We start from the raw sequence: 24,947 nt of genomic DNA on the forward strand, positions 1-24,947 counted from the left end.
GAATAACTGTAGAAATTGCAGCAATCATTTTATAGAAATAAATTTTATTTTTTCTGATCATTCTGATGGTAAGAAATGTCCTTATACAATGTTCTCTCTGAAGTTCTGAAAACCTGGGAGTTGTAAGATGTTCTGCCTTCAAACACACTTCCATCTTTATATTTTTAAGTATAGGAATCTCAGTTAAATGTGCAGTGAAGAGCGTGAAAAGTGACCAGGTTTATATGCGACATGGCTAGATTATCTTACTTCGATCAAAAGTATAGACCAGAAAGTAAAAAAAACACACATTTTATTTTTCATTTTACAATGATGAAGAAGTCCTGAGAAAACTCCATAAAGTCAGAAAAATTCCAGGTAAAAATTTATAGTTTTATTAAATAAAATGATAAGTTATTGAGATACGGAATAAAAGTAAACAGAACAGAATTGGATTCCGGGCTGGAGGAATCATCTCTTGTTGGATCACTAATCTAAATAAAAATTATTTAATTCTTAATATAGAATTGTTTGTTCGCTAATTTAACACAAAAGTCAAAATGAAGAAAAAATGAAAGAAATCACAATATTTTTAAATTCTTTGTTCAGTAAAAAGGATAAAAAATGTATGACGTAAAAAAGCATGACGTTTCGGATTTAACGCTTTGGAATTAAATGAATCTGAGATTTATTTAACTTAGCGTATAAACATAGCCAATGATGAGAAGATTTTCTTAAAGAAAAAACTTCTTTTAAATAAACATAAGCTACTACTTACCCTAAAAAAAGACTTTCATGCACTTCCAATTAGCTGTACTCCACAACTGATAAATGCACTCAATGGGTAAAGTGGTAGAGCACTCGCTCTATGATGCAAGTGCCCTCGTATTCGAATCCCTTTTAGGTCACCAGGAATTTATCTGGCGTTAAAGGCGTTCGAATTACATCCAGTGAGCTTCACTGCACACTTGATCCCTGTATAAGAAATAATAATAATAATGGATGTTCCGTTCCGAACTCCCCTTGCGGGAAGGCCTTAGTTCCTCCATGGAAAGTTGTGCCACCATTATTAATATTATTATTAATACAACTGATTAATAATAACTCTTGGCGTCTTATGAATCGTCCTTCTAATGTATTTAGAAATATTTATTATTCTTTAGAATTTTTTTAAAGAAATTGTTGCATATTCTAAATTTGAATTTAAATAATTATGGGGGTCAGCCTTTATAGATTAGAGTTGTTTTTATGGTTAGGAGTTGCCAGATGGAAAAGAAGCGTAGAAGTGTCAGTTTTTAGAGGGAATTCTGCTGTAAAGGACGCTAAGAGATATAGATTTGCAGAAATTGAGTGATTTTGTAAATAAAATTAGAAGAAAACTAGATTATGTTACAAGGGGAATTTATTTATATTTTATAGGATAGAAAAGAGAGACAAAGATTTCTGAAGGACGAACACGAGTAGGATTGATCTTTGAAAAGTTGATGAAAAGAATTACCTGCAAGTAGAAAATCCAGGAAATATTGTAATAGAAGTGTGAGAGATTTCTATTTATAGGGCAATTAGGATAAAGAAGTGAGCAGGAATTAAGGGAGATTTAAGAGGGCACCTTTGAACGCTAAGGTAAAGAAAGAAAAGATAGGTTAGATGTTCAATGGCTACCCCTTTTTCCAGACCTTAAATCATTTCGCATTCGCACATTCGTTTCGTTCACATAGACTTTGATACGGTATTATTTGAAGAGTAAAGAATATTTCCGATGGAAGAATTTGACAAGAACAGAAAATCATTTGATTTTTATGCCATCACAAATTTATTTCCAGTAGCTTCTTCTGCATTTGACCAACAGTTTTGGAGAAATAAAAAATTATTTTAAAAAATAATTAAACATTTATTCAACAAGGTACCATTTATAAATAAAATTTGAAGATCTGCGACATTGTACTTCCAGTTTGATCACGCACAGTGTCTTGCAGGTAATTCGAGTTAATGCGCTAAAATTAAAATACCCTGACGTTCAGATATCACTTGCGAGGCTCCCTCGAGACTTGGTCAGTTCATCCATTGACACGTATCGCCTCATATTGCACTCATTCGGCAAACACTCGATGGACTCCTCCTGTATGGACAGAAGTGGTTCAATTGGATTGGTGTTGCCCTTCAGTCGTCCCCGGACACTTCGGAATCGTCTATTGAATCGCCTGTTGATGGTACTGAGATCATTGAAGGCAATCAGTTCGGGGCTTTTCTTGTTGGAGACACTCCCTGAGAAATTTCCAATGTATGAGTGAGGCTCCATGGTGCCTACGGAAGATGTGGGTACGTCTAGGCAAGGTACAATAAGACGTGGATGATTTGAGATGTACTCCACAATTTCTGGAGCTGTTGGACGCTTTTTGTAGTCTAGCACCCAGCACCTGTGCATCAAGTGCCTGAGCTGTGGTTTTACCCTTGGAGGGATCTTGAGGATCTTTCCTGCTTTGACATGCTCAAGAACTTGCATATTGTTGAGCCCTTGATATGGGAATGAACCACATGTTAGGATCTCATATAGGAGAATTCCATAGGACCAAATATCCGAAGCTGGAGTAAAGAGTCCCAATCCTAGAGATTCTGGAGACATCCATCGGATAGGTAAAAGTCCCTTCCGATTGAATTTATAATAATCATTGTCAAAAGTTGGTCTGGCCATGCCAAAATCTCCCAGCTTGACCACTCTTTGGGCATTTACCAGGCAATTCCGGCAAGCCACGTCGCGATGGACAAATTTCTGGCTGGCCAGGTAGCTCAAAGCTCTGGCCACATCCATTGCCATCATAGTGAGTCGCCTTGAGGACACATCCGACTCGTCATTCTGACGATTCTTCACCAAATGTCGTCTGGCCAGGAGGAAAGTCTTGAGATCTCCATACAGCATAAATTCCAGGATTGTGTAAATTGGCTCGGATTTCAGACAAACTCCCAACAATTTAATGATATTCTCATGATCAAATCTCTTCATAGCTTCGGCTTCTGAGAGGAAATCCAAACGATCCTCAACAGAACTTCCACTTTTTAGAGTCTTCACAGCCACAGCAATCCACTGATTCTCAGAAACCAGCATCTCCCCGCCATAGACCGTTCCAAATGCCCCTTCTCCTAGCTTCCTATTCACTATAATCCGCTCCTTGGGTACTTCCCACTTATCCAGGGAATTTCCGGGGTCAGGAACCCCCGCTGTAGACATAAAATCAATGCCAAAGCTTCTCATGTATCGTGCTGATAGCTTCATCTTCCGTTTGTATTGTTTGCGCCAGAAGATAAACGACGCCAGAAATACCAGGACAACAATCACGAAGCACGCCAGTGAGATGGCAATTATATTGATTGTCTCGCAGTCAGAATTGAGTGCTTCGACAAGAAAGTGCAAGCCACAGAAGACCACACCATCCGTTGGTCTGCCCATTGGTGAGAGCCAAGTAATTGTTGATTCGTTGAGAAAGAAGTCACTGGCCAGGTATGTTCCATCCACTTCAGACACATTCGGATGGGATCTGCCGACAATGCGTGAGGAATTATTGATCCACTGGATGATGTTGATGGGCAAAAATCTGGAGCCACCTTCAGCAAATTTGACCCTACCTGCAAACGGAGACAGAAAACCAGAAAATCACCTTTCCATACCGCTCAATTACTTTTCTTCTTGCTCGCGATAAAGGCAATTGTCCTCTCCATTCTCGCATGGTGAATGGATTTTACGGTGTGTATTTTAAATAAAACAATTACCACATCGCGATGATGTTTAATTTAACCCCAGCATTTTGCTCCTCATAAATTTGGTTGCCATAAATTTCTGCATTATCTGCATTAGCTCAAAGAAATTGGTAATATTTAACAATATTTTTACATTACAAAACTTGCATTCAGGAATTTTTCGGGAATTACGTACAAATTCTATATAATTCCTAATTCCTAATAAATATCCTGCTCATAAATTCATTATAATTTTCTCCGATCGATCTCTAACTTTGCCAAAGTGTTTCTCATCTGATCACTGATCAGGAATATAGGAGTGGCGGGAGTGGCGCGTGGCTATATTCTTGATCTATTGGCCTGTTTTTTTTTTAGACAATAATTCAAAAACGGGTTAAATACTCATAAAACCCCTTTCAATCGATCAGGATCCATTCCACCAATTTGTGATTAAAAATTGCTCATAGGGCTGTTTGCATTGAGTATATCGCTGTATCCAGTCCAGTAATTCAGCCTATTTATGCATCCCCTGTATTCATACAACCCCAAAGACGGATAGTCAATTCTGTATCATAGCTTTTGCATGTGTATGGATTATTACAATTTACATGATTTACATTCAGCGATGCTACTGTATTACCCAGTACAGTAAACTATCTCAAATTCGGACATTTGGGACCGAAATCGTCAGTTAAATCAGCATTTGTCGTAACTTCCTTTTGATAACTTTTCAGGCTAAAAATTTTATTTTAAATTTATTTTTATTTTCTAAATTCCTTGTTCAAATTCTAAGAAACTTACGACTTTGAAGAAGGTCTATGGAGGCCATTTATGGAAAAAATATAAAGCAACTTATCTCTTTTATCTTGAAAGATATTGAATTTTTTAATTTTCAATTTGTGACTCTTTGCCCCAGTCTCCCCTAATAAATAAATCAATAGTGGAATGGAAATGACCTCTTGTATTAAAATGAGAAGCTGTTCTTTTTAGCATCAAAAGCAAATATTTCTGCTAAGTTAATTGGTTCATTCAATTTTTTTGGATAGAAGAGCTGTCTCAGAGAGGTCCATGCATGACTGATTTGTCTTTAATTTTTTATTAATTATTTTACATGAGGTAGAGGGGGCACGATCGGGAAATTCGATATATTAGTGAATATGTGTCAAATCCAGCTAAATTATATACTAGAATTTAGCTTGAAATATACTAAGAAAATTTACATTTTAACTGCTCTTCAAGATAACTAAACTAATTGAATAATAAATTTGCAATTTTCATAAGGTATTTCAGTTTCGTGACCATAAAATTTTACGAAACTTCAAGGTCGTGCAAAATTCTATTAGATCATCTCACCCAGACTTCCCATCTTCTTTAACCCCTTTTAATTTCTTTCTTCAGGAATGTTTAAAATGCGAAATTAGCAGCATGACTCCCCCCGGCTTCACTTAATTATAAAATATTATCGCCGATCAAAATAAATTTGGCGGAAAAAATCACCAAAACGTGCCACAATGTTTGGCATTTCTCGGTAAATTTAATAAATTGAATATAATTATTGTTTTTTTTTGTTAAATCTCACCTGAAACTCCCATGAAATCCGTGCTCCAGATGATCTCCATGAAGCGCTTGGTGGTGATTTCTGAATGCAAATCACTTAAGTACGTTGAATTCTCTTTGATCAGTTTATCCAAGGCGTAAGCATACACGTGTCTTAATTGTAAAAAAATAATAATAATAAATAATTATATAAAAGAAGGGTAGTAAAATACTTACACGGCATCGTAGGTGTATCCTACGTAACTGTAAGCTGCTTCTGAAGGACATATATCTTTAAAATTCTCATGCCATTGCTGCACGGTGGTGTTGAGATTGGTGATCCGCTGGTCATTTTTCCCATAGGGAACGTAGGAAAGCGAGAAATGACCATTGAAAGCTTCAAGAAGATCCCTCTCTGTGCAATCCAGGTCATCTAGGGGACTCTTCCCATTGAGGATTGTGCGTTTTTCCAGCCAAACGGGAAGGAACCAAACATATCCATTTTTGGCTGTCATATGAAGCTTGAAAGCTTCACAGAGAAGAATCTTGGCTACTGCATCATCAACATCAGCAATGAGAATCCTAGTAGAAGCCTTGAGATCCTGCAGAACTTGATGAACACTCGAAGCACTTGGAGTCTGGGAGAGTTTCTTATTAAAAGCCAATTCAATGTGATTGGCTTTGAGCATGGTTTCCATCTGAGAAATATATCCTGTGTACTTCTGTCCATCCACGGTGATTGCAGCAATTCTCCTCCACCTCATGTGCCGGAAGAAATTGAGATAAACCTCTTGGAACTGGTGATTCTCTCCAATTGTGCGAAAGAAGTAGGGATAAGTTGTGCGGTCGGTGAAGGATACCCCTTCAGCTGAATAGGATATCACTCCCATCCGAAAATGCTTCGAGACTCCAGCAATTGGTTCAACTGTTTCACTACAGGCTGGCCCTAGGATCCCAATCACCCTTTCCCAACGCATGTAGTAGTTGATAAAAGCTTTCATCACTGCATCTGTTCGACATTGTCCATCCTGACGCTGAACAATTAGCCTGTGATTCGGCAAAATATCCTTCATCCGATTGATATCATCAGCAGCTAACCGGGAGGCATCCGGAAGGCACTTGTGGATAGCATTGGACTCAGTTATTGGGAATATGCCTCCGATATAAATATTCTCTTTGGGTTCTCGAACTGGAACCCACTTTGTGTAGATATCCTTGTGATCCTTGAGCCAACTACAAGCCACAATATTAAAGATATTCCCCTTAGTACTTTCCCGCATTTTAGTGTAGTCCTTCAGGAGATTTGTAAGCTCCTCCCGTTGCAAGAAGAATTTATTGAGTGCCACAATGGCATAATCTGCAGAATGCAGTTGTTGAGCATAAAATTTGAGAAGTGGAGTCAATTCATATTTGCAACCAGTTATCGAACTGCTCTTCATATCTTCGCATTTCGGCATGACAACAGCTTCGAAATATTCATCATCATGCCCATCAATTACATCCGATGGAGTCCAGTGCAAAATTAGGAATTCAGAAGAGCCCCTCGACAGCAGGGAATTGAGAATATCTGTAAAATTCTCCCCCAGAAAGAGGACATTCACATTGAATTTGAACTCCTCAATGTGGTGGATGATAAAAGAAGTGGAGTCAAAATCTGGAGCTAGCATTAGAGAGCATCTTCTTCCAGTACAATGAGATGGGGAATAGAAGCACTTGGTTGAATTGAAACCACAGTCAGTTCTACAAATAAATAAATAAATAAATAAATAAATGGAAATTATTTCCAAAATCGTAATTTTATGATCCATTCAGATGATTCTTACGGCGTTATCACACTTGCACATTAAAATTTTAATGCGATTTACATTAATTGTCGCTTGTGAGCGTCCAAATATGTTACTTGTGTCTTTGAGTCACTTAATATTTGGGGTTTTTCTATTTATTGATAAAGAAGTGAACTTGGCCTGCAAAAATAAGTTTAAATTTACCTAAAGCATAAATATTTTTCAAATTAAAAAATTAAAGAGAAAATCGCATTAATTTTTCGCATTAATGCTATAAATCAATTTATATCAAATTTTGCGGGCCAAGTCTACCTTTTTATCAACAAATAGATCAAATTTTGAATATAAAATGATTCAAACACACATATCAGACATTTGGACTCTCACCAGCGACAATTAACGTGAATCGTATTAAAATTTTAATGTGCAAGTGTGATAACACAGTTAGAATAAGAAAGATAAGAAAATGTAAGATAGGTTTTTTTGGCTAAAAGTTTGAAAATATTGCCAACAGTGGCTAGCGCCACATGCGGGAGAAAACAGAGCCCTCTTGCGGAGGAAATATTTGTCAAAGTCAGTTTATTTACACAAATTCGTTCGTTTAGTGAAAAATAACCAAAAAATAATTAAAATATAGTTGCTCTCTGGAAGAATCAAACAGGAAGTGCTATATACCAAGCTGTATGCTAATTTTAGAAGAGAATTAAGTCTGTGAATTTTTAAAATAAAAACCATAACTTAGAATCATCTCTCAAGTCAAATTGTTTTAATCGTTTTTTAATTCAGCTGGACACATAGTAAAAAATTAATTCAAATTAAATAAAAAATTCTCCATTGAGAACTCGACTCATTCGTTTTGGAAGAGAATAAATTATGAAAATATGATTTTTGCAATAATCGTTAAATGCTAATTTCATTGATAAAAAAAGGAAAATTTCAAATGGTAATTGAGAATAATTTGTATAGCAATCTTCTTAACTTTTTTGAAAAAAATTATAATAATAATTAATTTTGGCAGGAGCCTAAATTATAAGGTCGAAAGAGTCGAGCTTTTTGTATTGTTGCTTAAATCGATAAATAAACTATCTAAAGGTATACGAAAAAACGGTTCGGTTATACTCATTTTTTTCTATGTTCCTAATGGGGGATTTGACCTATGGCTCTTTACACGAAATTTGAGACATTGGACTTAGACTAGCTACTAAAATATAATATTATAATGGGTCAAATTCTTTAAAAATATATTAAAAAATTAAGTTGTTCGAAGCTTGAGATATCCGAAGGTAGCGCTCTTTCCCTACATCCAAAATTTTCAAGCGTATTTTCTCTCATTATCATTCTATGATTTTGTTAATTTGTCAGGAAAATAGCAAAAACAATCTTATTGAACAAATGAAACGAGAAAGCTTAATCTCTTAGGAATTAAAAGAATTGTTGAAAATCTATTGCAGCATATTTAAAACAAAATTTGGTCAAAGAAATGTATTTTCTAAACCCTTAAAAAAGAGATGGAACAGCGTTCCAACTTTGTGAAATGTTCGAACTCACGAGTTAGATATCACTATGAATCAACTTCTGGCGTGATTTTTGGGTATAAGGGCGAGGAGGCATTTTCATATAGCTAAACTTTTTTTACGACTCATTTGCTAAACAAACTGTTACATAATTTTAAATATTGACTAGCTGAAAATATACAGGACCATTCCTAAATAATAATTTTTCGCCCTAAAAATCTTTATTTTCAAAAGTAATGTATTCATGAAATGACCCCACCTTCCCCTCTATCGGTTTATTCCCATAAGGAAGGGTTATCGCAGACCAGAAGTCAATATCTCATACCCTTTGACCTCTAGCTCGGGAACAAACCTAAGATCAAGTAAAACAATAATTTCCAAATGAATCAGTTTCCGGTACTTAACAAGTTCATTACCATACCGATTAAGACTGATGTAGCCAGGTTGGAAATTTTAAAACTTTTCCAAAAGTCCAAATTTAACCAAAAAATGAACCCTCCACTCCACAGTGGTTAAACTTTATCTTTAAGAATTCAAAACGGCGTTTTTTCCGGTACTATTCGCCTAGGCTACCTCTAAAATAAAACATATCCGAAAATCATTTGAAAAAGCTTGGGTATATTTTGAGAAAAACCAAGAAACATGGTTTTGAAGGGTTAGAAGGAGTGGAGAGGACAAGAAGAATAAAATGTCTGGAGATAATGTTTTTTCAGGGATTCTGGAAATTATTGGTCTTCAAATTCAGGCTACCCCTTGACTACGTTTATACACTGAATAAATCCAAGTTTTTTTTTAATATAATAAATAATTTGAGTAATCCTGCTACAAATTAGAGAACATCTGAACCCATATTTCCTTCAAACAGTTGAGACTTAAGACTGTTCCCATTTTCAACTGGAAGAAAATTCTGTTTCGAAATTCGACAATCCAGAAATACTGATCAGTAAAAACAGGAATGAGGCACCCCTTAGTAAAGTCACTAAGTTGTTTACAATTTTTTAAGGCATGTCTTTTTCCTATCTCAAAGAGATTTCTGACTTCCTGATGAATATCATAAAATTCATAGAAAAAAATAATTAGAACCACAAAGTTGTATTCTTATAAGTGAGGGGACTTCTATCTTCAAAGACAAGTTAATTGAAAATTAAATCCTTAAAATCCTTAAATCCTTAAAATTAAATCGCACTCCTTAAATCCCAGACAATTAATTGTATAGGGATAATTATTGTACAGAGGACAGTTTGTCCTATTTGGTAATCTAATAAATTGAATTGAATTGAAATTGAATTGAAAATTCTCAAAATTTCTATCAATTTTTATAGCATTCTTTTCAAATTTTGTATTAAAGTAATAACCAAATGAAAGCCAGAAAGTCTAATACATATTTATAAATAAAATTGAATAATTTTTAATTGTAATGTCTTTCAAGCTGCCTGAAATCAATTCTTGATTAGCAATCAGTTGTCCAAAAAATCAATTCTTGGAGGGAATTTCACAAATTTATGGACTCTCCCCACCATTTGAAATACTTTTGTTTGGTTTTTCCCTTGGCAAATTTTATTTTAACAAATTTTAATACAATTTATCGTTCCTAGAAAAATATATATTGTGATTTGAAAAAAAAATAATTAAATTCACGTGATAATTTTCTGAGTATAATAAATAATTTATTAGACAATTAAACACGTCATTTGCAGACAAAATAAAAATATAAAAGTTTATTTAATAAAATACGGCGCCATTGGACTTCCTTTAAATTGTTTGTGAGAGTTTTTACGAAATGAATTCAAGTTGTTGTATTTTTTGGCATACAAAATATTTTATCAGAACGAGTGATAAGTAAATTCTCATTTTGCTTTAGAGGAGAGGCAGTAAAAAAAATCCTGCTTCCACCTAGGATTGAACTGGAAAACTCATATGTATCCTTCAATCAATTCATTCAGGGTTGTGGAAATTTGGGAACGGTTTGGTGAGCATAACGATGCTATTCCAGTGAAAAATGAGAAGGGAAAACTTTTCTCTTGAATATTGTTTTCAACACTTTTGTGCGTTATTGGCTTTTTGTGTTGGTTCTCTTACGACTTACGACTTAAGCCGAGAGAGCTTAACATAATTATAATCAAAATAATGATTTGACTAAATTCCCATTAAGTTTCCTACTAAAAATGTAGAAATGTAGTCTAATTATTATTTTGATTATAATTACGTTAAACCGTCTCCCGGCTAAGTCGTACATGTGTCTAGGACATAAGCGTAAACGTGTCGGATTAAAATCTAATCCGGACCACTTTTAGTCCAGGATTATTTTGCAAACATGTGTATACGTGGCAAAAGAATTTGAGATTCTCGTATTTCAAAAAATCTGTTGGAAATGCAGAAAGTAAACACTTTATAAGTGCAGGAAGTGTGCGATGTCTGTCATGTAAGTAGTATACAGATTTCTAATCACAACATCTTCGCTTTGAAAAAAGCTAGCTCTAAAGGGCGTGTTTTTATTAGGTGAGATTCTTAACAATCTCACCTACTATAATCCTAACAAAATTTCATGTCGTCCGATCGACCTCAAACTTGGCCAAAATGTGTTTCGCCACTTCCTGATCACGAATATATATGTGGCTATTTTACGTTCCCGGCCGCTCTTTGGAGCTTAATAGCTCCTAAACTAAAAAAGATATCGACTTGCGGTTTTCGGCAAAGGTTATATATCGGGTGAAAATTGCAACTTGGTGCATTGACCCCCCACCCCCCACCCCTCCTTCCGCCATTTTGAAGACCCCCCTTTTTTTGTTTTCTCAATAGCTCCGCCCCTATGGCATCGAGCGGACTCAAATTTTAGTATGTTATAGCTGGGCCTTAGGGCTTTCCATCAATACCAAACTTAAGGTCCCCCGACCCCCCTGACCCGAGTTATAAGGGTCCAAAAAAAATTTCTTAAAATGGCCATAACTCCGGATCTAATTGTCAGAATTTAAAATGTGAGGGCTTTTTGGAAAGCTCTCGTGAAATGCCACTTCCCCTTCTAACATCGCAAGTTCATAAAACCACCGCTAGGCGCGCTATTATTAAAAAGAAAATTTTTAAATCTTATAAGTTAAATAACTCAAAAATTCCATTGTGCATCGGGCTGAAATTTTAGTATGTTGTAGCCGTTGATTATACCTATCAAACAAAAAAAACTTAAGTCGATCTAAAACCCCTGACCCGAGCTATAAGGGGTCAAAGTTCGAACATTGACCGGCCTCTATCTCCGGTTCTAACTAACATAGCGACCTAAATTTTACCTTTTTGGTTTCGTCTCGATGAGCACTTTCAGATGGAAGTTCAAAAAGTCACCACAGGTGGCGCTGTGATAGCGTCAAAATTCATCGAAATTCAAAGTCACTTTTCTCAAAAACGGCATTGTGCAAGTTAATGAAATTTTAGTATGTTGTAGTCCAGTCTAGGACGTTTCCAAAATGGTGCGTATGCGCGCTGTGGTTTCAATAGAACCGGAGATATGAGGGGTCAAAGTTCACGAAATTCAAAAAATCATATCTCCGGTTCTATATGATCGATTTTGATGAATGAGGGCTTAAACGAAAGATCTCACCAAATGCTACAACTTTCTAGAATATTTGAACTTCGTGGGACCAACACCAGGGGCGCCACAGTCGAAAAACCAATTTCAATATCACATAACCTCAATTATCTCGACTGTCGCTGAACCGATTTTGATGATTACTTCAACATAATTGTAGAGCACATTTGTCTCTACATTTCGTCCATACATCATTTTCCACTCAGACTACGCTATCACTCCGATTTTGCCGTTTAAGTGTGAAAAAATTGATTTTTCCAATAATAACGCTTTGAAATCACTCAGATGCCAATTTGACTGCCTCTACTCCACCAAGACACTTAAAATAGGGGTTTAAATGGAAAGTCCCACAAAATACAACAATTCTTTGATTTAGTTGAAGTTCAACAAATGACTACTTGGGGCACTCTGGATGAAAAAACGAGTTAAGAAACAAAAAACCTCGCTTATCTTGGCTTCTGAGTAATCGATGAGTTCAAGTTCTACGGCAAAATTATAGAGAACATTCTGGTCTACATTTCACCCATATAACACTTTTCTGTCAGTTCATCCAAATTCTTGATATTTTGGTTTAAATACAAAATTTGTATAATTTCACGAATTTGATTCAAGATAACTGAATGGCGTCTCCCAACTTCAGCTCCAAATCGAATTTGCATGCACTCCGAGTTAGCTCACGTTAAGAATCTCACCTACATAAGCCGGTTAGGATTATCTGTCCCTTTTTTTTATAAAAAGAACATTTTGCAGGTGCTCCCTTAAACTTTAATTGATCACAATAAAGGCGTGATATGGAAGTTACTTAACAGGTTTAATACTACTTTCTTACAAAATATGGAGGTAAATAATTTAAGGAATTGTAAAATACCTCTGAACTTGTTCTTGATTTACTAGTAAAATTATTGCGTTTTTGTTTTGCCTCTCTCTCTAGAATTCTTGGGTTTTTTAATGCAAACACATCAACAGAAATCGTTTATTATGTTTTGGATACTTTGCCAAAAAAACGCCTCACACAAGGTCATTTCAAAAGAATCCAAGATCTCAAGTGATCGAGCTCAATTTCCTACTTGATTAACACTTCTTATAAAAATGACCACAATGAAAATCATAAAACAGCTAATAAAATTGTATTTAGCGAAAGTATAAATTCATTATGTATTATTAAAAAGATGTTTTTTTCGACAAACAGAGAAATAACTCAAAAGTCAATTAATATCATTTGTAAAAAAAAAACTTGCCATTGAAATATTAATATTAATGAGAAAGCGAATGAAAAGGTCAAAGTTTAGTAGTTAGGCACATTTTTAGACAAAAATAAATAAATTGACAAACTCCTAAGAAACAGGTTTTCTTAAAATAAACTTTTGTAAAATGAATACATTTAATTCCATTAAACAGTAATCTCTGAAATTGCGTCGTAATCTATGAAATAAAATAATAATTATGATTAACATTTTAAAGAAGCTCAAGGTTAAAACTCTCCAGGGATTCATTGACCCAAAAAGTGTCGCCAAATTGTTTACCAGACAGGTCTCCATGAAGAAAATTGTGCCAGAAACATAAGAAAGTGATGTTTTTCCAAAGTATACAAAAAATAAGATAAATAATTGGAGTATAAAAGTTATTTTGTCTCTTTTTTTCTTATTATTTTATCTATTTCACATGTTTATTTTTCCATACAAAATAAAACGAAGAAAAAATTAACACGTGCATGTCAATTAAAGATCTGATGAGCTTGCTAAAAAGGTGGGAAAATGCGCAATTTGGTCTGATTTTTTTTTTGTGAATGAAATCCATACTCACTCAGCCATTGGAATAATTTTTTTCAATTCATCATCATCCAGATGAAAAGTGAATTTCTCTGCCGTATCACCGTTTGCCTGGAAGTTTCTGTAGCTGATTGGATGGGTGGTGTTGATGAATTTCTTTGGTATGAACCATCCAAAACGTCCAGCATTGGTAACGGCTCCAGCATCTCTCACTTGATCGGGAATCACATGATAATCCGGGAGCATCCAAACCTCCAAGTCCACCGTGGGTTCTGGCCATACAGCTCTCAAAGAAAGTGGCATGAGACTGAGAAATAGCCGATCATGTTCATTCTCTTCGGGAAACTTGGGTCTCTCAATCAAATTAACATTTTCATAGAAGAGAACTTCGCGCAGAAAAATAGCAAATATGCGTGAGAGAAGCTGATGGGTAACTCTCGATGTCACCTGGAGGGAAATTGGATCTCTGTTCGATGACGCAAATCGTGGATATTTTGCATGATCTGAAAAAGATTGAAATAAATTTGAAAATTTCCTATCTTAATTATTTTTATGTGAAAACGGTCTGAGGCATATTTTCTCCTAATCATCTCAATAAATTAGATACAAAGATATTCAGCGTTAAATAAATAAAATATACCAAAGCACTTAACCCTTTAACGACGAGACACATTTTACGGACTGAAAATTAACAATAAAAATTAAACTGGGAAACATAATCAATGATAAGTCTTACATCTAACCTTGGAAAGTCCAACAGAGCCTGATGCGGTGTACTTTGCGCCTCTATGAACGATAGGGACAAAAACAGCCCAAAAATTTAAGTAATTTTTCTGACAATACCAATGAATAATATTTTTCACTTTAATGAAAAATATTACGTATGAGTATTGTAGTTTTTATACCCAAAAGGATTTTACTTAAAAAAAAATTGGAAGTAGGGTAAAATTGGGTAATTTGGAACCATTTACATTTTGGGACATTTGAGATTTTCTCAGTGTTTTAGAGATTCAAAAGGAAGAAATCTGTTCCTTTTCTTCTTAAACGTCTTTTTCTTCTATTGTGCGGTCTTTGTTTTCTCTTTGATCATCTGAAACAGTGAGACAACCTCAAGTGTCCCAAATTACCTCATTTTACCCCATAAAAAATAAATAAAATCATTTATGAATTTGAGATTTTAAAAATTCGCCATTTTTTAGTTGAAATATTTACTACAGAGCAAATAGCTACAGACTTGCAAAAAATATTCTAGATTCCTTCAACCTTCTACTTTACAATTATGTACAGACATAAGAAAAAAATAACTTTAGGTAGTCAGGAAAAAAAATTTTTTTATGGGACACCGGTGTTCCAATCGTCCTTAAAGGGTTAAAGGATAGCAATGATTTACAATTTATCATAGGTCATACATTTTAAGTATTTAGTTCAATTTTACAAAGAAAACGCCCGATATAGCAATTATTATTTCACATAATTCATTTCGCATAACTATTTGAATAAAATTATAAACTGCTATAAACTTTTGAGGCAATAAAATTGTTTACACTACTCTCAGAGAAATCAAGCAAAATAATTATAATGAAATATATAATTATGTAGTTTTGAAAATTATAAAGATCAATTTAAAAAAGGTACCAAAGCGTCCCGCTTTCCGAAATATTTAAACTTGTGACATCGATGTTATATCTCAAAAAAGTGCTTTCGCTTTGTTTACCGTTTACCGGTTCTTATTTGGGACGATTTATAAATCATTCAGAAAATCGCTCAAAATAGCTCAGCTTGAAGTTATATAGACTTCATTTTCGCTAAAAAAAAATACTTATCGATTCATAACCGGTTCATTTACCGTTCAGAACCGATTGGGAGCAATTTGGTGCCAAATTTTGGCCAGTTTGTAATATCGGACATTCGATATATTTTTCTCAAATTGGATTCTTCAGAAAAAGCCTTGGAAAACGTCCCGAAAATACTTTCTTGATTAGAATATTTTACTAACCAATACTTATGCCTTTTTTTTCTAACCAAATTATTCTTAACTAAATTTAAAATATTAGATTTAGATAAGAACATTTTCGTCAAAGCAAAATTCATATGTTTTTCTTTTAAAAATGTGGAAGAGTGCAAAATGATGTGAATTTTGATTTCAAGAAGTACGCAGAAGATATGACAATTTAATTCAAATTTAAATTAAAATATAAGACAGATATTATGCATAATGATTTTACAGTTTTTTTAAGATCAAATCAATAAAATGCATAGTTCAAATTTTATGAATGTCAATAGCATTTTCAAAAATAAAAAAAAATACCGTGTAAATTAATAAAGTCACCCACATCTACCATAAAATTCTCATTTCATCAATTTATTTTTATTATGGTCTATTAATTCTCTTTTATACAATTTACAATATCAAGAATTTCTTATCAATTGTAAGAGTTTTATTTCGGCAGTTTCTATGCTATACAGCGGGACTTTATTGTGACTGATTAAGTGAATTTGTAGAAAAATATTTCATACAATTTGGTATTGTTTCATGGTCAACATTATCTATTTTTAAAGGAAATCATAAATTTTTGCAGTACACTCAGGGAAAGACTCACGGGAATTTTACAGTTGTTTATACTAAGGAATGAACAACAAAGAGATTTTTTAGATAAAATCTTAATCTTTGAAAAGAGAAGAAGATTCAATAAAAGTATCTTCTAATTCTTTATCTTTTGTAGACGACCCTAAAAGGAGAATAAAGAAATTTAGATTGAAAATTCTTTGATAAATAAAAAGAATTAAATTTGATAAACTGAAAGAGGCTAATAAAATTTATCATTTAATATAGACGAACATGAAACGACATTGTTCTTAAAAATACAGTTTTTTTTTTAAATTATATCACAGCTATATTTTACATGTCAACGAAGACAATATTATAATGCCCTAGTCACACATACGACTTAAGCCGAGAGACAGTTTAACGTAATTATCAAAATAATGATTTGACTAAATTCCCACAAACTAAGCCGTTTCTCGGCTTAAGCCGAAAGACGGATTAATTGGAAACTGATGGAAATGTACCGTAAGTGCAGGTGACTTTGACACCCCCTGTTCGTAAGCTTTTCTTAATTTCTAGAACATAAGGATGGTCTTTACAGATCCAATCTACCATGTCTGATCAGTAAAAACCAACCTTAAACCAGTAAAAACCGAAAGACGAATTAATTGGAAACTGATGGAAATGTACCGTAAGTGCAGGTGACTTTGACACCCCCTGTTCGTAAGCTTTTCTTAATTTCTAGAACATAAGGATGGTCTTTACAGATCCAATCTACCATGTCTGATCAGTAAAAACCAACCTTAAACCAGTAAAAACCGAAAGACGAATTAATTGGAAACTGATGGAAATGTACCGTAAGTGCAGGTGACTTTGACACCCCCTGTTCGTAAGCTTTTCCTAATTTCTAGAACATAAGGATGGTCTTTACAGATCCAATCTACCATGTCTGATCAGTAAAAACCAACCTTAAATTCTAGAAAAGAAAAGTTTACGAACAGGGGGTGTCAAAGTCGCCCGCAGGGGACAGTCAGACGTAAATACGGTATTCTAGTTATTATTTTGATTATAATTACGTTAAATCGTCTCTCGATTTAAGTTGTAAGTGTATCTAGGACATAAGGTTTGTAAGTATAAGAGTATGGGCACAAATTAGATTAAATGGTAGAGTGCTTGTTCTACAACGCAAGCGTTTCAAGTTCGAGTTATTTTTTAAAGAATTTTTACTGCTCGAACTGCACATAGAGATCAGTATAATAATTCCTCGATTTTGACTTATATATTTATATTTCGATTCTTTACCCCCAAGGAATCGTATTTTGGTAGAATTTTAGAAATCTGAAGTTTTGATTTTTTTTATCGCGAGATGTTTGTCCGTATGTCCGCCGTTCGACCATCAGAGGCCAAACGGTAAGATATAGAGACTTGGAACCTTTAGGGACCGCTCATAAATAAACCTTGAGACCATTCATATGTCCCTCATTTTTACATTTCATTTCCTTTCAAACGCGCCGTGCGATTTTTTCATTTTAGAAAAGTAGTTCAAACAAAAAGATTCAACTGTTTAACACTTAAAAACTCAAAGTGGCATTTTACTCCAATTTTAAGTTTAGAGCTTCATAGTAGGAATTTTGATCAATATTATGCTAAAGTGATAACACGAATGTATAGATAATTTAATTAGCTTTCATCGTTTAGTAGAAAAAAAATAGTTGATAACTTTTCTAATATTTAAAAAATTGGAAAAAACCAAAAAATGGGCGTAGAATACCAAATTGGCGTAAAATGTCACTTTTTTAATAGAAAAGCATTAACAAACAGTACTTTTTGGCCAGAGTTCTTCAATAAATGGTTAGAATAATATTTAAAAGATTTACCCCCAATGATAGGCAAACTGTATGTGCATAATTTCGTCAGGTGCATAATCCCGAAGGATTTAATGCCGGGACTGAGTGTAATGCCGGCTTCAGACTGGGGGTTTAGCCCAGTTCCCTGAGGTCTCAAAAATCTAAATAACAAGGAATTTTATTGATTTTTCAAAATCTAATGAATCATTTGCTCTTAATGTCCAATTCTTATCTACAATTTCCTAAAAAAATCGTTCCTGATAATGAATTAGAGGAGTTAAGCCAGATGGCTAAGCCTTAGGTCTGATGCCTGTATAACGGTTTTTCAAAGTCAAATGCTAAAAGGGCTCCATGGAATATATTTCTCAACCGAATGGTGTTATATTCAGGCTCGTTGGAAAGGTCTTGGAATTTCCGAAAAGTTCAAATTGGTTCCAATCGGTTATGAACCGGTAATGAACCTATTTGCAACCGCTAATGAATTTTTAGCCGGAAATCAATTGTATAATTCCTAAGATATGTTAGGCGATCTTTTGAGTAATTTATGAAATGGTTTCTAACGGTTGTGAATCGGTAAACGGTAAACGATGCAAAAGACTTTTGTAGGTATAGCATTTAAGTCACGAGTTAGAGTATTTCGAAAAGAGTGGAACGCTTTGCCACCCCTTTTTTATTTATTTTTTGACCCGCGTAACCCTTTAATGACAATTTTGAATCACTTTGTCTTACTTTAAATTTCCATCTCAATTTCTTAATTAGGTCTTTTTCTTTAGAACACAGTTTATCTTAAAATTCTGCCAAAAGTAATCAGCAAACTAACTGCAAAAGATTGCAAATGGAAGAAGTCCAATCGCGATATTAAAACTCAAAAAGCGACCGCGGAAGTAGTAATTGGACATGTATTGAAATGCTGCAATTAATTTCGACTGATTCTTTCGATGCATGGCTTAATTTTTGACTTGATATTTTGAGATATTGGTGAAAAAAAACTGCATACCTGTGTGTGGGAAACAGCTGAAATCAAACTGATCAGCTCTCCTCTCACTGGAAGCTCCATTCACGGATAGAATGGTGCAAGAAATTGCAAAAACTGCCAATATCTTTATGTGAATCATCAGGTTGTAGATGTTGAACATGGCTTTTTTGGTATTCTTTTTGGCCAAAAATTGCAAAATGTTTTTCTCAACAAATTTGTTTGTCACTGCACATCTCGGAATGTTTTTATCCACAAAACACAGACAAAATATAGTTATAGACGTTACAAACACTTGTTCAAATATTTATATTGAAATTTTTGTGCGATGGAAGAGAGAGAGATGGTTCACCAAAATAGAGACTCTGAATAAAATCTCCATTGATAATATGGTAATGAGGAAACTTCTTCACAAATTTAATTGTTTTGTGTACTATTCTGTCTCTTTTTTTGGTATGACAGAAAATTTGGTATTTTTTTTTTCACTTGTGGCAAAAAATATGATCGTTTCATTTAACACTCTACACACTTTGTTTTATCTTTCTTTTGCCCCTTCCCTCATTCACTTCCTGATACCATCATTAAAATCACCAAGCATTGCCCAATTAGCGAGGATTAAATATGTTGGATATTATGTGATTATTCTTTTCACACACTCTAATTAATTGCAGATTTTATTTTCAATTTATGATCTTTTGTCAAAAATTTCTATTATTTGTGTTCTCTTTGCTTAAAGAAAGACACACTCTTCATAAAATTCTCTTCACTGTTTTTCTTTCAACTTAATATTCCTTCACTATTTTTGACCATTCACTCTTGCGTTACGTTTTGAGATATTTATACGTTTTATACGCATTTATTAAGTTATTATTTATTAAATCGGCAGCTAGTGATGATTTTTTTTTCGAGGGAATTCACTAAGGAGCACGAAAAATGTTTAATTCTTCTGTATTTCTTTTTTTTTAATAAAATCTTTAACTCTGATCAAACACTGTGTAATGCTGTTGAGCTGTATTTCAACTGTTAACTAATCTATTAAAATTTCATATTTATTGCTTTCCCATTTATAGAAGTTTAATATGTTGCTGATTGTTGAAATTCAAGACCATCTGGTATGTCACTCCTATAAATTGCTATTGGGATTCTCGCAATTGTAATTGAAGATGATGGGAAAAGCGCAAAAATTCAAATTGAAGCATGGGAATAAAATTCACCATTGATCGTTGACCTATCACTTTGATAATTTAATTTTGTTAGAGGCAACAAAAAAAGAATCACTTGTGTCTTCACATCTAAAATTTCATGCTGATGGTGTCGCGTCAATTTACAAAAATAATACACCTTAATTCTCCCTCATTTCTCTTCTCTCCTTCGTGTCTCGTTTTTTTGTAAAAATAGATTATATAAAATTTATAATTGAAGAGAAGGAGGCTTTCTTCTTTTTTTTAATAAGAAATATTGTGATATTTTGCACCGGCACTATTTTGTTCACCCTGATTTTCTATATGTTTTTTTTTCACAATATCCCACACAACACTTTCAACAGTCTCTGACTAAAAAAAACCCGATAAGAAAGCTTCCCAATGTTGCAGAAAAAAAAATGTTATTGAAAGGTGGAACGAAGAAAAAAAACAGCAGTAAAATTGCCTGTGATAATTTTTAGCACATATTAACTTTATCAATTATTTGCACACTGATTGCAATATGTTGCAAGAAAATGCTAATAGTACATGCATTGGCCGTGTTCTGATTCGCATTTTTCCTTCTTCTTCTGTTTTTTTTAATAAACTTTTTCAGTCACTTTTGCTAAAACGCACTGAAATCTCCGCGATGCCTCTTTAACACCTTGTAGCACGCAAAATCACACGACGACTGATTTAAACTTCAACCGTTCCACTATAAATCTCCTAATTTTTTTATTCACTGTATCAACTCTCGAAAAAGAGCTTGAACCAGAGTGATATAAAAGTGAGACGGACACTTAATTATGTCATATGGTGTGAAAGAGAAGAAATAACACAAAATTTTCAGTGGTCAATCTCACGGAGGAGAGACCAACAATTCGATCAGCGAAAGGCGCACCAAGAAAACCACTAAGTTGTCCGTTTTCCCAGCTTATCCGTCTGACACACGAAATTTAAAAAAAAGACACTCAGACAATTCAATTACTAATTTTTCAACACGTCCACTCTTCCCCAGCAGACTCTCACAAAAATAGAATATTTTGTATTTGATTAAAAAAATTGCTATTTGTTCACAAAATCATAACAATTCGTCTTGAGAAAAAAATCAACAGAGATAACAAGAATGCTCGACTTAATTTTTATCTCTAAGCTTTGTCTTGAGACTTTATAAATTTCGTGAAAAATTAAATGATAAAATGTGAGCGCATATTGAGTAAAAATTTTACAACTTGAAATATTTGATAATCCTATGTTGACATTGGGTGCTCTTTATTGGCCAGGGATTGAAAGCATTGATATTTCTGACCAATCAGAGAACAATTTGATATTTAGAGTTCAGAATCAAATATTTTATAGCACATTCTTAGTGGATATTGCTTAAACTTTTATTAATCAACAATGTTTTGAACTAGGGGGAACCTTTGCAACTTCGTACAGAAAATAGTGTAAAATTGAGTTTTTCATAATACTATATGATCAAATATAATAGTTCTGAGAGGAAAAAAATTTTCCATTGCGTGAAAACTCGGAAAAACTCCGGGTCATATATGACTATTGTCCTCAAAGGAAGTATACATACCATTTTCAAAATCTATATCACGGGCTTTCTAAGAGTTTTTTTTTTGCTTTAAGTTATTAATTTGGCCAAAACCATGGCAAAGTGGATAGTTTTGATGAACACTGTACTCCTGGTGTTCAAGGAATCTTCCTAGTAATCCCTTGAACAGTCTCTGTTACATTATTTTGAACGGTATTTGGCAAAAATAAACTTATCTACATATTTATTCACACACAATACAATTGCACAATATGGGACGCTTGCAGAATACTCTAACATATTGCAAAATATGTTATAATTCATCAGATATAAGATGAAATGTCCAGGAGCAAGTGAAATCCTCTGAATCCTCTTTAATCTTTGTGAAATCCTCCTGGATTTCACAAAGAAAAACAATGTCCCAACTGTTCCAACTACATTGTTGGCACGAAAAACTGTCATAAACCTTTACCCTTGCCGACAATAGGGTCATATATGACCCGGAAAATTCTACACGCTTTTCTGGAAAATTGAGAGTAGTTTATTAAATCAAAATATGCAATATACAATCTTTGGATATTCTATTTTGTGTTTCTAAAGAACTTTTTGCTGAAAAAAATAAATGAATATAAAAAATTTTGAAAAAGAAAAATTATTTCACAAAGCTCGAAATTCGTGATTCTTGATCTCAAATATTTTCTTTTCCTGAATATTTTCAAATATTTTTTTTTCTATTATGGTGTTGTGCACAAACAGAGATTTCAATTAATGTAAATAGTCAAAAAAAAATTCCCCGGGTCATATATGACCCTAATGACGTGAAAGAGTTAAAAATAAGAGAAAAAAGACCAATTTCAAAGGCATCCCAATTCAAAGATGCCCCACTTACTCTATATTATCAGGACATTTAAGGTGTTAGTAAAAAAGAAAAAAAAACAACTTTATAGAGCTGCAACTGTACGAAGCTGCAAAGGTTTCCCCTAGTAGCCATTTTGAAAGCTATACTATTGGTACTCGCTGGAAAATGTCATCTATAGCCCCCAAATGTTCATATACGAAGAAGTCTACTGTACATCACCGGTGAGTAACTAACGAATCCAAGACGATTTACCTGAAAAAGCTCCATTTTTATCAAAATAGAACACTTTAATCAAGCGCCTGGCAAGTAGACCTTTTCATATGGAGCTATTTGAAGCCAATTCCTAAATTGATCTCGGACTCAGCTCACAGTGCTCCTAGGAAAATATTTATTTAAACAAAAATTATTATATTTATACCTCCATACGGAAAGGTATCTTACAATACGGAAAAACTTCTCATTTTTTAAATATTTAGCATAATGGTAGCGAGTGCAAAAAAATTCCCATATAAATTTAAATCAAAGTATGAGGAAGTGGCTTCAAATTTTAGGCAACTTTCCACTTTGCCAGGGGGTTGATTTTAATACAATTTAGGTGTTTATGTGCAAGTGATTTACTTCAAAATGCCAACATTTTGTCAAAATTGAGTATTTTGTAGTTAGCCAGCGAATCATTTATTGAATCAAAACCAATTTACTTCATAATTTTAATTTTGATGAAAATGTCTCACAAGTGTAGAAGCCATAAGTCAAGCAATAAGTGAGGAAGTAATTGAAGCTTTTTCTCCCAAAGAATGCATGTGGCTAGAGTTCTGTCATATCAAATGAGCAATATTAATAATCGTGATACGCATGCTACACGAAAACTATTTTATTATTAAAAAAAGTACTTAAAAATAGAAAAAAAAGTTATAAAGATAGAAAATTATATAAGGAAAATTTTGATTCATTCTGTTTCTTTTAATTCGTTTAAGGAATGTCATTATAATGTATAAGCAAAAGCAAATTTTACAAAATGTAGTTTCTAAAGCTTAAGCAGAACTCTTTGTAGGGAAAGGCTTTCAGGCTTCGCATACTGTGGTTTCGAATATTTTATATTTTAACCATATTCCTTTAATCTTTAATGAATTTATTTTATTTTAAATTTAGATTTCAGATTCATTAAGTGAATATGAGAAATATATGAAGTGTTTGAAGACAGAGTGTGTACGAAACCTGAAAACCTTCCTCTATTTGTACACTGAGAGAAATCCGAAAAAGTTGAAATAACATTCCGGAAATGTTAATTTTACCCTGCAGTATTGATCCAAAATCGGTGTAAATATTACCCTTTTTAGGTGTATTGGGGGTTAAAGTTACCTTTTTTATGTTAATTTTACCCTTAAAATGGTGTAAAATTAACATTAAAAAATGTTGATATATTTTTACACATAAAAAGTGTTAAAGTTATGACGAAAAAAAGTTAATCGCACCCTTTTTTTTCTCAGTGTATAAAAAATTGCACAAATTTTAATTTTTGCGGCTACCCAGAAGATCGTGCATACTACAAAGTCTCCAACAAACATCATCTCCTCTCGATTTTTTTTTGTGAATTCGTATTTTGACACGAGAAGGGGAAAAGGTCTCATAAAACTGTTTATATATTTAATTTCCAGCCACTCTTTAGTGGAGAAGCTTTTTTTACCTGTCTTCTTCGTAAATCTTATCGCCTGCCAATTTAAAGTTCATCTAACTTTAGTGCGCGCGCTCTGTTTTGACCACCCATATGATCGATGCGCAATTAAATGAACATTTCACACTGTCCGATGGCTCGTGGTTTTGTGACGAAATTTAAAAAAGCGAAACGCACAATCACTGAAATGCAAGAGATTGTGATTATGTAAAAATAAATGAAAATTGATAATTCTTGGCGGAGTCGCAGCTAATCATTCTTTCACTCGAAGGCTTCTTTGTGTTTTCCTCTTAAACTGTCTGACCTCTAAATTTAAAATGGTTGGAATGCAAAAAACACGTCTGAAAAACAATATTATTTCCACGGGTATTTTTTTTTACAAATTAACTTATCTTTCGATTGGTTAAATTAGTTGATTAAAAAAAAGGTGTATTTTGCA

At 33.6% G+C, this 24,947-nt stretch overlaps 1 protein-coding gene across 3 annotated transcripts; it reads right to left on the reverse strand.

Moving 5' to 3' along the window:
• Positions 1–1,849: 1,849 nt before the first annotated feature.
• On the reverse strand, positions 1,850–24,935 carry LOC129806323 (receptor-type guanylate cyclase Gyc76C-like). Of its 3 annotated transcripts, none has more exons than XM_055854825.1 (6): positions 24,521–24,935; positions 19,281–20,173; positions 13,926–14,394; positions 5,485–6,987; positions 5,291–5,421; positions 1,850–3,600 (listed from the first exon to the last, which is right to left on the reverse strand). In XM_055854825.1, exons 2-6 carry the CDS (start codon positions 19,417–19,419, stop codon positions 1,997–1,999), a joined length of 3,846 nt encoding a protein of 1,281 aa, XP_055710800.1. In that variant the 5' UTR covers positions 19,420–20,173; positions 24,521–24,935; the 3' UTR covers positions 1,850–1,996. The 3 variants fall into 3 exon arrangements, with proteins under 3 accessions (XP_055710800.1, XP_055710799.1, XP_055710801.1); XM_055854824.1 differs by having other exon boundaries at positions 19,281–20,288; positions 24,521–24,535; XM_055854826.1 differs by lacking the exons at positions 13,926–14,394; positions 19,281–20,173 and having other exon boundaries at positions 24,521–24,932.
• Between the last annotated feature and the right edge of the window lie 12 nt (positions 24,936–24,947).

The sequence above is a fragment of the Phlebotomus papatasi genome, chromosome 3 (genome assembly GCF_024763615.1).
Source record: "Phlebotomus papatasi isolate M1 chromosome 3, Ppap_2.1, whole genome shotgun sequence".
Classification (NCBI taxonomy): domain Eukaryota; kingdom Metazoa; phylum Arthropoda; class Insecta; order Diptera; family Psychodidae; genus Phlebotomus; species Phlebotomus papatasi.